General features: G+C 35.2%; 1 protein-coding gene across 6 annotated transcripts in view; it reads right to left on the bottom strand.

The window, feature by feature from the left end:
* Positions 1 to 17,587, bottom strand: part of GRIA4 (glutamate ionotropic receptor AMPA type subunit 4) — a 465,778-nt gene that overhangs the window by 79,226 nt on the left and 368,965 nt on the right. For all 6 annotated transcript variants that reach the window (XM_020996163.2, XM_020996162.2, XM_020996164.2 and 3 more), the window contains 2 exons: positions 13,187 to 13,354; positions 12,200 to 12,304 (listed from right to left, as the gene is read on the bottom strand). In XM_020996163.2, coding sequence (XP_020851822.1) covers positions 12,200 to 12,304; positions 13,187 to 13,354 — 273 coding nt within the window. The remainder of the gene's footprint in view (positions 1 to 12,199; positions 12,305 to 13,186; positions 13,355 to 17,587) is intronic.

Here is a 17,587-nt window from a genome sequence, read left to right as displayed (position 1 = left end):
GATAATTGCAAAGGTATTAAATTCTCATTTAATGTTTCCTTGGAAAAAATGAAATGTCCTAATTTTCTATAAATCATTGACATTAAAAAAAGATGCATTTACAATAATCTTCATGCAAAAGTGACCTGAAAATATCTATTTGACTAATATTTTGCTGGCATATTATATATGTATTACATATATGTTGATTATATTTTGTGTACGTCACGTATGCTATAGAAGGGATTCTTTTCCAAGTACTGGTTGGATTAAATGGCCTGTGAGGTACCTTCCAAATGTGAGAGTCTGTGATTAAGTATGATTTATGAGTTCCCATTTCCTCCTTTTTCTAGCTATCTCTATCTTTTATCATAGACAGTAAAATTTCAAAATTAAGGAGAGATTTTGAAGGGCATATAGTATAATCTTCCACACAACGAGGCAATCTTCTTTATGGTATTCCTTAGAATTACCATATGGTCTCTGTTTAAACCCTTTCATAATTAAAGAGCTTATCACTTCATATGGTAACCAACATATAGGAGAGGCAGTATAGTATACTGAAAAGAGTATAGATTTTAGAGTCTGAGGATCTGGGTTAGAATCATGTCAGTCACTCTCTGTGTGATCTTGAGCAAGTCACATCGGCTATTTGGAACTCAGTTTCCTCATCTGTAAAGAGTGAGTTAAGCTAGATGATATCACAGTTCTCCAGATTTAACTCTATGATCTTATGATCTCATGATCCTACACTGGACCAACCCTAGAGTATAGAAGAAAGACATCACTCTACTCAATTAAATTTAAAAAATGTCTATTAAGCATCTATTATATATAAATAGTCCAGAATCTCTTCCACTCCATTCATAGTACTACCAACCCAGATCAATCCCTCATCAGCTCTGTCAAGATTATTGAGAAAACTTCATGATTCTTCTTTTTTCTATCATGTCTCTCTTCTCTTTAGTACATCCTCTACACAGATGGTAAAATATTCTTACTAATATACAAGTCTGAAAATGTAATTTTCCTGATCAAATGCCTTCAGTAACACCCTATTGCCTGTAGAATGACATGCAAACTCTTTAAGTAGGTGTTCAAGTCCTTTATAGTCTGGCATTGACCTACTGTTTCAGCTTTATTTTATGCTCTTCCTAAGTGACATACTCTATCTTCAGTTGATAAAGATACAAGACGATATAAGACCTTGTCCTGTTACATCCTATTACCTTTGCAGTCTTGGAGTATTCTATGCATGGAAGGTACTATTTTAATTTCTGCCTGTTGAAATCTTTGTCTTCCTATAAGACTCAACTTAGGTATCACTTCCTACATAAAACTTTTCTATATGTAGCCAGATAAAATGACCTCTCTCTTCTCAAATTTTCATTTCATTTCATTTTCAATGCTTCATCTGGCTCTCTCATCTGTCCCTATCTCATTCTGTCTCAGATCATACTTATTGGTATATGTCATATACTCTTCATTCAATTGTAAGGTCCTTGAAGACAGAGGTTGCGTAGTTTTTTATTTGTGTATCTTTAATATAGTGTCTAGATAATTGTTGTTGTTCAGTCATTTTTCAGTTATGTCTGACTATGACTCCTTTTGAGGTTTTCTTGGTAAAGATATTGGAGTAGTTTGCCATTTCCTTCTCCGGCTTACTTTACAGATGAGGAAACTGAGGCAAACAGGGGTAAAGGACTTACCCAGGTTCACACAGCTAGTCAGTATCTGAGGCCAGATTTGAACTCAGAAAGAGGAGTCTTCATGATTTCAAGTCCAGCTTCCTGTCTGGCTTGATAGGGCCCTAATGTTTGCTGAATTGAATACCAGCAGTTTGGATCCATCATTCTGGCCTGTTGAAATTTTTTTGAACTTGGACTTTGTCATCTACCAGTCATTTCTAAAGCAAGTTTGATATGCAAGTCTTCTGTCTATCCAAGTCATTAATTAAAATGTTGAATTGGACAGAGACAAAAGCTGAGATCAGTGGAATGATGTAAGAAAACATGGAACTGTTGATTTTTATAGCTGAGTGGGGTTTTAGAGATTAGATGACCACAAAGTCCAGATAGCTTATTTTATGGTTGAATAACTTAAGGTCTAAAGAATGTATGACTTTTCCAAGTTTACATGGCTACTAACTGGAGGCACCATGGGCTAGAATGAAAGTCTTCTAATTCCCATGCCAATACCCTATGATATTTAGTCTATCTGCACATTGTCATTAATCTATCAATTTGTACTCTGTAGGCACAATTAAACCACCTATGAATCTTCCTCGTATTTCTTCATCTTATTTATAGAGGCTTTCTTCATGAAAGGACTTGATGAAATAAAGAGATATGATTTATGCTATTTCCCTTACCTACATCATAACTAACATTACAGAGTATCAACATCTGCTTATTTCTGGCAATTCACTTATAGTTCTTCCCCAAATATAGATTATAATAAAAAATCAAATAAAATGTAATAGAAGAATAAGGCGTATTAAATTCCTTCCCACTTATTTTGATCAGGTCCATTGACAAATCCTTTAAGGGTCACCTTTGCTTCATCTAAGTTTGTTGACATATGAATAAAATGTTTATTTCATGATTTAGCACTATTGTAAACAGATTCTTACCTTGTTAGTAAGAAAAACAATATTAACTAATGAATACATAGAATTTTAAGATTTGCAAAGTGCTTTATATATATTATTTTATTTGATGTACATTTAATCTCACTTGTCTTGCAAAGCTATCCTGAAGTATCATCATACAAAAGTGAGGAAGCAAAGAAAGGATTTGTTCACCAAATTCAAAATTCTTGGTTGACATTTGAAGAATGAAGCAAAAACACCTTGGTTCTATCATCAGTTATCTTAGATGAGTCGCGTATTATATAAACAGGAAAACTATCTGGACATTTTCTAAGGCCACAAATACGACTACATGTCTAAAGAGGCTTGTTGGCCTTCCATGCCAAAGGAAATTTGAAAAGCAGATGGCTCCCCGTATCCCTTGAGTAAAACCTAACTGCTACTCCTGTGCATGTGGCCCAATTGAGTTTCCCATGTTTCTTTAACACCACCCTCCCCTACCCCAATGGCACTGCTCCTACTTTGACACAAAGGAAAAGGACCTATATGCACAAAAATATTTATAGCAGCTCTTTTAGTTGGGGCAAAGAATTAAAATTGAGGGGATGTCCATCAATCGGGGAATGGATGAATAAGTTGTGGTATATGATTGTAACAGAATATTATTGTGCTATAAGAAATGACAAGCAAAATAATTTCAGAAAAAACTTGTAAAGACTTACATGAACTGATACAAAGTGAATGGGCAGAACCAGGAGAACATTGTACACAGTTAATAACAATATTGTACACAGAAGAACTGTGAATGATTTAGCAATTCACAATGCAATACAATGATCCAAGCCAATCCCAAAGGACTCATGATGAAAAATGCTATCTTCCTTTAGAGAAAGAACTGATGTTGTCTGAATATAGACAGAAGCATACTGTGTCTTTCTTTCTTACTTTCTCTGCATATGTATCTGTATATTTTCTGATAGAGATCTTGACTAATTATGGATTAACTGTTTAATGGTATAATCTCAAGAAAAAGTGGTGAATAATTTGGGGGTGACCACAGAATGAGAGGAGTCTTCAATTTCTAACTTTGATCCTTTTAAAAACCGGTGAGGTAAGTGCTACAAAGTATAATCCCCACTTTACAAATGAGGAAATTGAGCCTGAGGGAAGTTAAATGACTTGCCTGGGGTCACACACTATTAAGTGTCTGAGCCAGGATTCAAAACCTGCCTTCCCAATTCCAAGTCTAGCTCTTTACCTATGTTCCCTTTTCAGAGTCTCCTGGGATGCAGATATATCATCCTGGATTTGGCATCAATATTCATTTTATACTTGTTCTCTGAGGGAAAAATCATTAATTCATATAAAACATTACATCCTGCTTATTCATTGATACTCCCTCCTGTTCTCCTATCAAACCTGTCATAAATCAATTGGTTCAGAAATGTTGAATTATACTTTTTGAAAATGTGTGTTTTAAAATCCATAAATAACAGCTGGTTACTTTACTAATCAGTGGGGGGTTTCCTGCTTCACAATTAGCATCCATTTCTTCTGGTGTGGATCTATTAATATTTTCCCCAGGAACATTTCACTGAATATTGAAGGTACCATAGACTCAAAACTGAAGTGAATGCCTATCTTTTATCCAACATCTTACTTGTTCTGTTTCTAAAATGCTGTGTTATATAGCGTTAGTCCCACATTCTCCAGCTGATGGGACCTGCTAGTGTCATTTTGGTACTGATAAGGTTGAATGGAGAGTACACAGAGTCTCTGTGGTTAATAGTATCCTGCCAGACTGAGAAACAAACCCTCCCTGATTTCTTGCTCTCAAGGAATGAAACATTTATATATACAAACAAGATAAATACGGAATAAATTGGAGAAAATATCAAAAGGAAGACACTTGTATTAGTGTAATAGTGAAAGACTTCTTGCAGAAGGTGGAATTTTAGCTGGGACCTGAAGGAAATCAAGGAAGTCAGGAAGCAAGGAAGAGGAGAGAGAGAAGTCCAGATACAGGGACAACCAGTAAAAATTCGGGAAATGGGAGATAGAATGTCTTTTGCAAAGAAGCTGGTGTCATTGGATTGCAGAGTTACTGGAGGGGAGTAAGGTGTAAGAAGACTGGAAAAATGGAGGGGTCTAGGCTGTGAAAGGCTTTAAATGTGAGAGGATTTTTTGTTTGATCTTTGAGGTAATAGGGAATCAGTGCAATGTGTCGAATAGGCAAGGTGACATGCTAAGACCTACCTAAGGTCAAGTAGCTAATTATTAGAGGCAGGACTTTAAATGTAGGATTTTCTGACTCTAAAGCTGTTCTAGTATGCATTGTACTGAACTGTTTATCCTACATTTGTGTGATATGTGTTTGTGCATGTGTGTGTATTTGTGTGTATATGTATGTATGCATGTATGTATGTATGGGCAGCAAGGTGGTACAGTGGATAGAGCACTGGGCCTGGCATCAGGAAAATCTAAGTCAAATTTGATCTTAAATACTTATTAGTTGTGTGACCCTGGGCAAATCACTTAACTACTATGTGCTTCAGTTTCCTCATCTGTAAAATGTGGATAATAATATTACCTACCTATAAGGGTTTTAGTGAGGATCAAATGAGATAAGATTTATAAAGAGGTTAGCATGTAATAGGTAGATTATAAATGTTAGGGATGATGATGATGATGATGATGGTAGGAGGCAAGATGCTGGTGCCATGGATTGAGTGATGGGCCTGGAGTCAAGAAGATCTGAATTCAAATCCAGGCCTAGACACTGCTTAGCTGTGTGATCCTGGGCAAGTCACTTAACCTTTGTTTGTCTCATTTTCTTCAACTGTAAAATGGAATAAAAATAGCACCTACCTCACAGGGTTGACATAAAGATCAAGTTAAATAATATTTGTAAAAACAAAAGTGTCTAGTGCTGCGTCTGGAGCGTAGGAGGAGCTATATAAATACTTATATCTTTCCCGTCTCAGGTTGTAGTTTTGAAGTAGAAAACCTTTACTGATATTTATTGTGATGCTTATGTTTTGTTCCTGATTTGAGAACGAATATCAGTTTAACAACTTGCTCATATATAGCTGTTCATGTGAATCATTTAAAAAAAATCTGATCTTGCTCAGTAATATTGTACACAATCTGATTTAATGGCACTTCTGCCTTTGAGACCATTCTCTTTCTACTTGTCCCTGGGGGAAAACTGTCAGTCATTTCCTGACAGTTATTTCTTGGGTAGGACCAGTACTCAGATAAATGATATTTTGTGATGGTGACTCCATTCCAAGTTTACCATTCAGATGTTGTCTCATCATTGCTTTTGTTTTTTGGCTAGGCAATGGGGTTAAGTGACTTGCCCAGAGTCACACAGCTAGTAAGTGTTACGTGTCTGAGGCCGGATTTGAACTCATGTCCTCCTGAATTCAGGGTCAATGCTCTATTCACTGTGCCACCTAGCTGCCCCAGATGTTGTCTCATCATTGATGAAGTTCTTACTGTATTCAGATCCTAATGCAAAAGCAATTATTCTCCATGAATGAGTTTCTATCACTAGAGAGCCTTAGAATTAGTGCTCTTTTTCTAGAAATACCCCCAAATGTTGGCAAGAACTTGACATTCTCCATTTAAAAATGACCCCTGGGGATCCATGTTTATCCTATGGAAGCACGTTTCTGAAGGGAAGTTAATTAAAATAAAGAAACCATACACCTGATACTTTCTTGTAGTCAGCCAGGATCTCTCAAGACAATGAGGGAAGATCAAGGGCCTTCCATATGTATGCCTCTCCATTTCCTCACAGTGGGCTTGCTTGGTTATAGAGAAGCTTACATGGCTGGGCTAAAGAACCACTGGAGACTAGAAATGTGGATATTATTGCAAGAGAATAAAATGGACTTGGAATCTGTGTCAGCATTGAAGGGGAGGCCTAGCAATATGTATAACTTGCCAGGAGGATCACACTTTCAAAGATTGCCTACCTCCATAAAACCTGGGACCATGAAAATGGGTAAAAAATGACTTCAGATGCCTAAATCAGTAAATGAAGTGGGGCAAGCCTGCATTTCTTTTGGTCCCCCAGCATAGGGGAATGTAGGCAAAAATAGCCTAGGATAAAGTTGCCAGGGCCATTGCACTTACTCCTATCTTCCTGGGGCTTTGGGAAATTCTTAATCCCCTCTGGAGTCTAGGTGAGTCGGTGATGGCCTGTTGTGATTCACAATTGCCCTCAGAAGTTTATTCATTTTCTAGGTCAGCTCCAAATTTGAATGCTAAGCAGATCTTGGAATCAATTCATTGTCTGTATGCCCTTTGACACAGAGCCTGAGTAGGACTGTGCCATTTTTCCTGGTGTCCTCAATACTCAAGAAAATTCAGCAGTTTTTAGGAGCTGAGGCTTCAGAAATACCTAGTTGGCTTAATTAGACCCTGAATCAATTTCCACAGAAAAGAAAGTCAGACAAACTGATGGGTTGTCTCTAAGATCTGCTTTCAAAGATAGCTCCCATGTCAGCAAGTTTTCAATTTATAAGAATGATTGCTCACTTTTCAGACATATTGCCCAGCTTCACTATAACTGTATTTCCTAAGAAAGCTCATTTTTAAAGCTTAATATTCCTGACAGAATGCCCAAGTTGGTAGTTGCTATAGAAATGCAGAGGCAGATAGGTCTACCCTATTTCATACTTCGTATTTCTTTCAAGATATGTAGATTAATGCCATCTGATTGTGAAGATCTACTGTGCATCACTTTCCCAACTTGCTCTGTAATCTCTTCCTCTCAGGCTTCAGCTTCTGTTAAAATCACACTTCAATATTCCAGGAAATAATTCTTTTCAGGAAACCTTATTTGACTTTGTTGTTACTTATTACCATCTTGCTCTTTCATCACTCATGCTCTTTTCTATCTAGTACAATTTAGCTTTGTACTTGCTATATAAAATTTATAATTCTTTTCAGCTCAAAATTCTATTTTTGGCAGTATGACTATATGGGACTGAAAAGTCAGTGTGACCTGCTGTTCCTTCCTGCCCAAGGTACATGTTGTTTCAAGTTGCTTGGCTTTTTTTCTTTTTTCTTTCCAGGGCCTACTGCTTTCACTCTCTTTGCCTCACAAACTAAATGATATCTTAAAAAAACAAAAACAAAAAAACCCTAGACATTGTATTTCTGACTACAAGTTAATCTGTCTTCTGATTTTGCTGTGAAAATCACTATATGAGGCTACTTGAAGAATCTTAACTTTTTCTTACATATTATTTGTCACATTTCCCCTTTTCTATCCTTCCTGCTTTCTTTCTGACTGTGGTATGTGTATGCATGTCTGTTTTGTATGTTTGGATTTGTCTGCTGTAACATTAATTTGCCACGATATGACAACTTGAGTATTCTATCAGGAACATTGAATTTTAAAAATGAGGTAACTTAGGAAATATATTGATGTAAGATAAGAAAATATGTCTAAAAACTGAGCTGTAGAAGGATAATAAGTAATTATGGTACCGATGGCAATTCATGTGGAGATGGGGAAATCAGGATCTAGCAGAGCCCTTACTGCGGATTCTTCCTCAGTAGAGGATTTAGGAGGATTCTCCCTAATTTTTTTTTTTACCCAATGCTAAGCTCAGTGGTTTCTAAATAGCAAAAGGAGTGTGAGTGTTATGAATGCACTCTAAATTTTGGCAGCCTAAGCAAAGCCTGCGTCACTCAGCTCTAGCTATAGCTGATATGAAGTCATCCATACCATGATGTCTCGGACTTCAGCCAACCAAACTCCGATGCAATAAGTAGCCTGATTAAGCATATTCCATGACTTTACTCCTTTGCTACTGAAGGTTTAGTATGTTATAAAAATAACCTTTGAATTTTTGAAGCTCTAGTAAACCTTAGAGCTCATCTAGTCCAACCTCATTATTCTACAGATGAAAAAACTTAGGCCTAGAGTTATTAAATAACATTATCCAAATCCTAAGTACAAGAGCCATGTTTCAACCTCCAATTTTTTGATACCACATTCAGTGTCGCTTTCACTGGTTGATAGCCAGGTAGAGACTAGAACTCTGGTTTCCTGACACTTAGTCAAGAATCTTTTTTGAAGCATTTAATAAATTGGATATGCTGCTTGTGGCACCTCCAAGTATTAAGCACATACAAAAAAATTGAATAAAAAAAAATCCCTTACACCTTTAGCTCAGTCTGCAAGAGACACCATGTTGATATTACACTTAGTCAGCTACTTTTCCCAATCACACTCTAGTCTTTCTATGGCTTTCTATTTTGCTTGTCAGTGAATAATATCTGGGTATTGCTGAGTTAGCAGCCTCCAGGGATAACTTTTAGTTCTGTTTCTACAGTGGTATCCTTGGCTACATATAAGGTGTCTCAAGGAAAGGCAGAAAAACAAACTCAGTCTTCTTTAGTCTAATTGCCAGTGAATGGCTCTCTGCTGATTTTACAACGCCACCCTTAACATCTTGCTTGTGTTCTTATACATGTACTTTTAAGAATGTAGTCAGAAGAAAGCAGAAGATGTTGGATACCACTCAGAAAAACTTATGATTATAATCTCATTCTGTTATGCTGGGAAAAAAAATCTTGGAAGAAAAGAAGCACAGACCAAAAGTGGTCCCCAAGTTTAACAATAGAGTTATAAGTACACTAAACTCTCTATGAAATGGAACTTCCACGTGACTAAAATTTGAGCACACTCAGAGAGAAAAAAATGACAAGAACGTAAACTCGTATCAGGAATTTTTTTAAAGAACCTTCATGGAAGAATCTGAGCTGATTCAAAGTGAAGGCAGTCTTTTCCCATTTCAATTTTACAAGCCTATATATAATCACATTTGATATACATAATGATGATGCTGAGAATATGCGCTAATCCATAAAAGTTAAGATGATATTTTCATTTAACTTCTCAGGGGCTGTTTCCTCATCTGTGAAGTAAGAAGGTTGGAGGAGACAATCTCTAAATTCTGATCAGCTCCAAATACATGGTCCTATAATCCTATGTTGACTGCGCTATAATGATTATGGAAGGAAAACAAATACATCTTTCAAATACTTTTGATGTTTTGTACAATGCTTAGTACAATGTCTAGATTACCTTAGATGCTTAATTAATTCTTGTTAATTGGTTGGTTTTCAACAGGAATGAAAGAAAAAAAAATCAGGGGGTTATCTATGAATTGCAAAGTTCAACTCAGTAGAATGCTCCCTTTTCTTTGGACTTTCATGTGAAATGTTGACATATTAAACTAAAATACATTAATTTACAGTGCCATAGAAAACTCTTTGGGTGCTCTTACATGATCTATCATCAGTCATGGGCCTATGTAATAACCTTTAGAACACCGAAGAACCTCTTCTTCCATTCAAACTTTTCTAGTATGATTGCATTGGTGTCAAACAAATAGAAGGTGACCACTAAATGGCACATAAGGATCTCTGTGTGCCACATACTGAGTTAGAAAACCTCATGTTAACATTAACTGTGTTTCTTGTATTTTTGTTTATCTTGTTACATATTTTTCAACTACATTTTAATACCAATTATATTCTAATTTTAACCCTGGGGAGTGTTGTGGTTGGAGGCAGCATGTTTTGATACCTGTTTCTTAGAGCACAATGCTACCTGTGGTTCTAAAAGTTTCAAAATGCCTCACTTATAATGTTCAAAGCTGACACACAAGAGTATTTTAATCTTGGTAAGCAAGTGGTTGAGAAATTTGAATAGAGATAGTCTCTGAGTTAGAAAGACTTGGGTTCAAACCCCACTTCTGCTGAATATTATTTTTGTGACCCAGGGAAAGTCACTGAAACTTTCGGCATCTCAGGAAACTTGTCAAGTATGTAAGGTGCAATTAAGATTGCTAATTTGCGTTGTTAGAGGAAATTTCTTACCAGGAGTTCTTTACTTTAATGAAATCACAGATCCAATAAAAAAAAGTAAATATTTATGTATGCCACTGTATCTTTCTCAAATTATAAGATCTTTCAAGGACTATGTTCCTTGAGGACATGAACTATTTTTAATTTTTTATTCTTTGCATCTCTGAGCCTTGCTCAGTGTTAGGCACATGGTAGTTGCTTAGTAGATGCTAGCAGCATTTAAATTGAATTCACATAGAACTAAATGTGTCTTTTAAAACAGTAAGTTTCTTAATTCATTTGGAGGTGATGATGTTAATAATTTGATTGTTCTTATGCAAAACTTTGAACTTACAAAAATGGTTTGTTATAATAATGCCTAATAAAATCAGCCATGTAAGAAAAGGTTTTAATATGTGGTACTCACCATAGAGGACTGTTGAAATCACTGGTGACCCTGTGCAATTCTCTGGAGTCAAAAGCTTCCTGAACCACTTACTATTGGAAATGCCTGGTGCTATTCTTGTCACACCACTGGAATCTTTAGAATCTTGACTTCCACTGCTTCCTTCCCCTTTCACCATGGCTATTTCTGTATCCCTTTAATACCCTTTATGTTCATAACACTCATCAGACTAGAATGGCAAGTACACGACATGATGGCTCAGAAAGAAACAGCTTCTCAAAACCACTTCTATATTTCCAATCTAGGGAATGTGCACCATTTTTAGGAAAAACACGACTAATGCAACATATACACTAAGTGGCAATTATTTACAACCCATTTTCTTCCCAACCCCAGAATCAGAACAGTTTTTCTTGTTAATCAAAATATTAAGTTTTTTGTTTTTTTAATTACACATAGTTATTTATAAGGTATGCATTTAGTAAAGGTGTGCCACGTAAAATATTTAAAAGCCCTTACATAGAAGACCCTGGAAAAAGTAATACACATATAGCTTCTAATTATTTCACTGATATTTGTCCACGTCAATACCCAACAATCTGGAACCATCCTAGCATGTTTAAAAGGGAGATCATTAGTGCTTTATATTTTTATAGCAACTTCATATTCATATACGTATGAGTATATAGGTGCTCGCTTCATATACATTATGTGTCCATCTTCAGAATTAGATTTGTTTTATGTCATTCTTTTCTACAAGTTTTTCAACCACATCATTATCTTTTCTTTTTTTTTTTGATTAAAAAAGGCATAATTAAGTTTCTATGGGCAGTATATACAATATGGTTTAATTCCACTTACGCTGGAACATCTGTCATAGAATTTAAAAATAAACCATAGACAAGAGTAGAAATGGGCCTTATATATCATAAACTCTAATCTTAATCCAGATCATCAGTGTTACCTACAACATCACCGAAGTTGTTTTCTACCTTTTCTACTTGTTGAAATATTATGTTCTAGTTTGGATACCTCTAATTTTAGAAAGTTTTTACTTATTTTTAGTTGGAATCTTCTTGCTCTGCTTTTACTTCCATCTAGTTCTGCCTCCCAGGGCTAAAAGTCACAATTCTCAGACTTCTTTATGACTAAAAGGTTGAAGACCACTACTATGCTAAAACAATGAAATTAATTTCAGAAGATTTTATAAAAGCATTACTGCATGTAAGCCTCACAAGGAAAAGAGAATTTGAATAGAATATTTTTTATGGAATATTTTTTTAGAAGTGGAAATATATAATTTGTGACCAAAAAACCCCAACACAGACACTCCATTGTTCAAAGCACACCTTTCTGGGTCCTGTACTCTTCAGTTCAAATACGTCCATTGTGTAGTTGACTCTTCGTCCATAATGGTCAAATTGAACATTTCCTGTCAATCCTTGAATTCGAACCTATGAATCAAAGGTAAACAAGACAAAACAAAACCATAGATAACGCTCATTTGTCAGGTAGTCATTGCTGCTCAGTCTGTAACATTGAAATTACCAAGTATAATTGAACAGACTGGTGGGTATAATTTGAAACAGTAATGCCAAACCTCATGAACTTGCAATTTTGTTATATATTTGTGAAGTTTAACACATTTAAAAGTCTTAACAAAATTTCATTTGCTCTTTCAACTTTTATTCCTTTTGCTTTTGTGATTCTTCCATATATATATGTATATAGTCAGTCAGAAAAACACATTCTTGCTTGTAATTTACTGCATAATGTCAGCCATCTATCTGTCAACAACTTGGATTAACTGACTCTAACATGCCTTTTGTGTATTGTTATGACCCTTATCATTCATTTTAAAACTTTAAAAGTCTAATAACCAAAGAATCATTTAAATCTGTTTCTTTGAAAATTAGCTTCTAATTAAAAAAAACACATCCAAGATTATTTTACTCCAATTTTCCTTTCACTCTATTTTCTTAATAAGCACCTTTTGTTCTTAAAATTTCAGAGAATTACAAATATATTTCATTCGCAAAATATTTCTGTGAAAAGAAGCAAGGTATCTTAAATCTGATTTTAAAATGTAAGAAATTTGACCCAAGGTTACAGTATACTTCAGACCTAGTTAAGAATTATATTTTAATATATGTGAGGCCCATTTCACTGTTTTGGCATTCACTTTTATTTGAAGAATTTATCAAAGATGAACTCTTACTGAATTGTATTAAATGGGAATTGATGATATATACCTCTGGTATATACCTCAGTGTCTTCCTGGGATCATGTGGAGCAAGAAATAGGAGTAAAATATGGTTTACAAAATAGCAGTTTACCTGTTTGAGGGTCCTCTCCATATCAATTCCCTGGCCCCATGGTGCAGCAGGATTGGCCAGACAATCTCCTGCATTCCCTCTCCTTGAAATGTCAATTTTCTGTCGTCTAAGATTGCGAAAAGTTTCTGCCATCACAAGCACCCCATCATATGTCAGAGCAGATGTGTACTAACCAAAGGAAAATAATTATAACCTTATTAAAATCTACATGTCACAAAAAAGCTGGAAAGATTTTGAGAGCTTTGTTACATGGAATATTATGTCTTCCACATATCCAAAGTTCAGTTATACAACTGATGAAGCAGTGATTCTAATTTTCATTTGTATTATAGCTAAAATACATGTAATTTTCTGTTTTCAAACCTTATTAGCTAAACTAGAAGATAATACCACTACTCTAAGAAAGAATAATTGTTTCATACAGTTTTCTATTAGGTTCTGAATGCTATACATTTAAACCACTGAAATACAACCAGTTCTGGGAATCATAAACATCTCTTCATTATCTGAACAACAGAATAAAATGCTAAACTACTAAAGAAGGCAGAGAAACATCACTGGTTCAGAACCAGTTGCTCTTTTAAAATTATCTTCCTTGTTTGACATATTTTGGATGTTAGACAAAAACAATACTCAGATTTATTAAATTGATATTTATTTGAATAAAATAGCATGAAGACTGAGAAAGTTAGGTTGGAGAAAATTTTATCAGAAGCAAGATATTGCTGAAACTTTGGCAAGATTCTTATTCAATGTCTTTGTAGGAATAGATGAGATTATTTAGAGATTTCATTTAGGAACAGAAAGCCTGACTTAGAAAGCATAGATCTTGGCACCACTGTATGTCATTGAGGTATCTAACAGCTTGATCAGTGAGTTTCCGTATATCAGCTGTGTAGGACCAAAAAGGTTAAGTCACTTTTCCAAGGTCATGTGATAAGCTAGGGCTGTAGCTGAGAATCAAAGTCCAAAACAACTGCCTTCCAGTAATAATCATTACTCAATCTTTCACCTAAGGGAAAAATTCTATAGAAAAGAAGAAGGTAATGAAAAGCAAGTGAAAAAACTCACTGAGCTAAATTGAAAGTGGAAAAGAGCAAAAGGAGACTTTTAGTGGGAATGTATTCTTTTTTTGACCAATGATTTTATCAGTATAGTTCTCCATAAAGAACGTCTATCAATTCATGTCTTTACCATTTCTATAACTGATAATGTTAGAGCATTACCTGGGGATACTGAGAGGTTAATTGGCTTGTCTAAGATGACATAGCCAGTATTTCACAGAGGTAGCACTTGAATTCATGTATCCTGACTCCAAAGCCATTTCTCTATCTACTAAACTACACTCTTTTGAAAGAGTAGATTACAGGCCTCTTAACCAAATATAATGAGATGGAATAATCTTTAAAAAGCTGACCAATACTGCCAAGATTTTATGTTTAGAGCTCATTTACCTTTAACTCTATGGGATATAGAAAATCAAACATAATTAAAGAAGTTCTGGAGTATTTTTTGGTGTAAAAGCAAAGGAAGAAGGTAAAAGTGGAATTCTTTTTGCTTTGATATTTGCAAATAAGAAAAAAAAAACCACGAAATTTTATAGGTGGAAAGAAACCTTGGGAAAATGACCATCACTCAGTAGCAGTCAATTTGTAGTAACAACAACAGTAACCATAATAATGATAATGATAACAATAACTCAGTTTTATAGAGTCTTTCAAGGTTACAAAGCTCTTTCCTCACAACCATTCTGCAAGGTAGGTAGAATTATTAGAGTTAGGGGTTGGGTTGTGATTTCATTAGTGTAAACAATTACCAGATGAAAAAAACTCCCTTTACCAATACAAGTTTGCACCTTATTTGCAACTTATAACATCAGACAGTTGCCTATAATACTGTAAGGTTAAGTTACGAGATGAGGGACGCATAACTATTATGTCAGAGGCAGAATTTGAATTCAGGTCTTTCTGGCTACAGGGCTAGCTCTTTGTCTTATGCTACCTCTCTATACCTTACAAATATGAAAATGAGAATCAGACAGGTTGAGTGACTTGCCCATAATCACACAGCTAGTAAATACCTGAGGTAGAATTGCAGGTCTCACAATTACAAGTGCAGAGGTAGCTACCATACCATACTGCCTCTCATCTTAAGAAAAATTGATAATATTTAAGCTTCTTTCAGGCTCAAAATCCCTTATCTCATTATAAAAAGAATTAGATTTGAGTGTTTAAAAAGCCTCTGGGATAGAATTTTAAGTATCAAAGTAGATTATAAGATTTCTTAGTTGTTCTTTAATGGGAATGATATTAATATGTGGAAACCCATTTACAATTGCCCTACTGTGGTGCCTCATGGTAGCATCAAAGTGACTCTGGGTTTCTAAAGGCAGGTTCTATAAAGTTGGAAAATTTTCAGGTATAGGTCTAGTTGTAGATGATTATATATTTGTGTGTTTAAGACCCTAAGTTTGGAGGGGCTCATGACCAGGTTGATAATGACTGTTTTGGCCACAGAAACTCTTTCTCTTTTTGTGTCTCTCTTGGTCTCTGCCTCTCTCTGTCTCTGTTTACCTGTCTTCCTATCTGCCTTTCTGTCTGCCTGTCTGTCTGCTTCACCTCCTTCTCATCCTCATCTTCTCATCATTTTCTTCCTCCTCTACCTCCTCACTCCTCTTTTCTCCTCTTCCTTTCCTTCTTTGGGTGTTGAAGAAAAAGAGATATATAAGAAATGGTAGGTGATGTAAAGATAAAGATATCAATAAAAATAAAAATCTATTTTTAGAAAGACTATTTACTATAAGTCATAGACAGAGAGGCAGACAAAATCTGTTGGTGGAGGGAGTATCAGTAATAAACATTCAAATCTTCGAAGTAAAGATTATTCTTATGCAAAGCAGAGGCAAGGCAAGTAAACAAAAAGAAACAGATACATAGGATTATATCTTAGAAGTTGGAAGGGACCTCAGAGGTCACCAAGTCCAAACCCTTCATTTTACAAATAGAAACTGAGGCCTAGAGAAGTAAAGTGACCTGCCCAATGTCATACATGTCATAAGTGGTATAGTCAGAATTTGAATATAGGTCCTTTGACATTTCCACTGTACCATTGATGTCTCTCAAGGAGTTTAAGAAGTACTTAAATACAAAATGAAAAAGCTTCTTCACTACCACAATATAACAGAATGATTATCAAGGAGAATAAAAGGCTAAATCTTCTATGACTTATAGGCATAAGGCAAGATAAGCTACAGCAAGAAATAGGATTAAACTTCCCCAAACCATAAATAATAGAAAAAATATTTTCAGGGCAACAGGCATAAGGCAAATAAGTCTTATAGACATGACACAATTAGACAATAATATAAAACAAATGTCAGAATACACCTCATGGACAAAGCCAGGGAGGAACAGAGATCAACATGGCTTAAAAAAACAGTGAGGAAGTAATGTCAGTTTAATATGGTAGATAAAAATCAAGCATCAGGCAAGGATGCATAAAAATGTATTCAGCATTCAGCAAATATGAAGTATACACTGCACAAACTGGATTTGGATTAGAGCGGTATATACTTCTCAAAATTTCAGTACTAAAGAAAGTACAACAAGGTGGTGAAGTAGAGTGCTGAACCTGGAGTAAGTAAGATAAGTTCAATCTAGCATCAGACAAATATTAGGTTGTTTGACTCTGGGCAAGTTACCTAACATCTGTCAGTCTCAGTTTCCTGATCTGTAAAATGAGGATAATAATAGCACATACCTTCCAAAGTTGTTGAGGAGAAAATGCAAGGTTTTGCAAACCTTAAAGTTATTCTTTAAGAAGGGTTTAAGGATCTCATATTGGAGAGCAGCCACCAAGATGAGTAATGTACTGGGGAAAAAGACATAAGGTAGGGTTGTAGGTATTGGAATCATTCCTCATGGACAAGGGAAAGCTGGGAGTTTTCCATGTTTTACTAACACTCCTTCAGGTATATAAAGGGCTTTTACATGTGGGAAGAGAAACAGCTGTTCTCTGTAATAAGAACAAGAGGAAGAAAGCTTAAATACCAGTTTGGTGATAGAAAGGATTTTTAATCATCAGAATGGGCTACATGATGTGGTTATTTCTTTACTTTTCTTTAATATGCAGGAAATTTCAGTTTGTACTGATGATTTAAGTGTGTTCTTGCTTAAACATGGATAAATTAATTTGATGATTTCTGAAGGTCCCTTCCACACTCAATTTAATTTTTATCAACTTGTTAGGATATCAACATGATATCCATTTCATAGTTAAAGAAACTGATGTGAGGCATAACAAAGTGACCTACTGAAATTTAGATAGCTTAGAGAGGTTAGAATGCTTTCCATTAGATCAGTACCTAGGACAACGGTGGAGTATTGAGGTTACTTTGATAAT

The sequence above is a fragment of the Phascolarctos cinereus genome, unplaced genomic scaffold (genome assembly GCF_003287225.1).
Source record: "Phascolarctos cinereus isolate Bilbo 61053 unplaced genomic scaffold, phaCin_HiC Scaffold_726;HRSCAF=1367, whole genome shotgun sequence".
In the NCBI taxonomy this organism is placed as follows: Eukaryota; Metazoa; Chordata; class Mammalia; order Diprotodontia; family Phascolarctidae; genus Phascolarctos; species Phascolarctos cinereus.
Note: the sequence above shows the minus strand (reverse complement) of the source record. Positions and strands in the feature narration are given on the sequence as shown.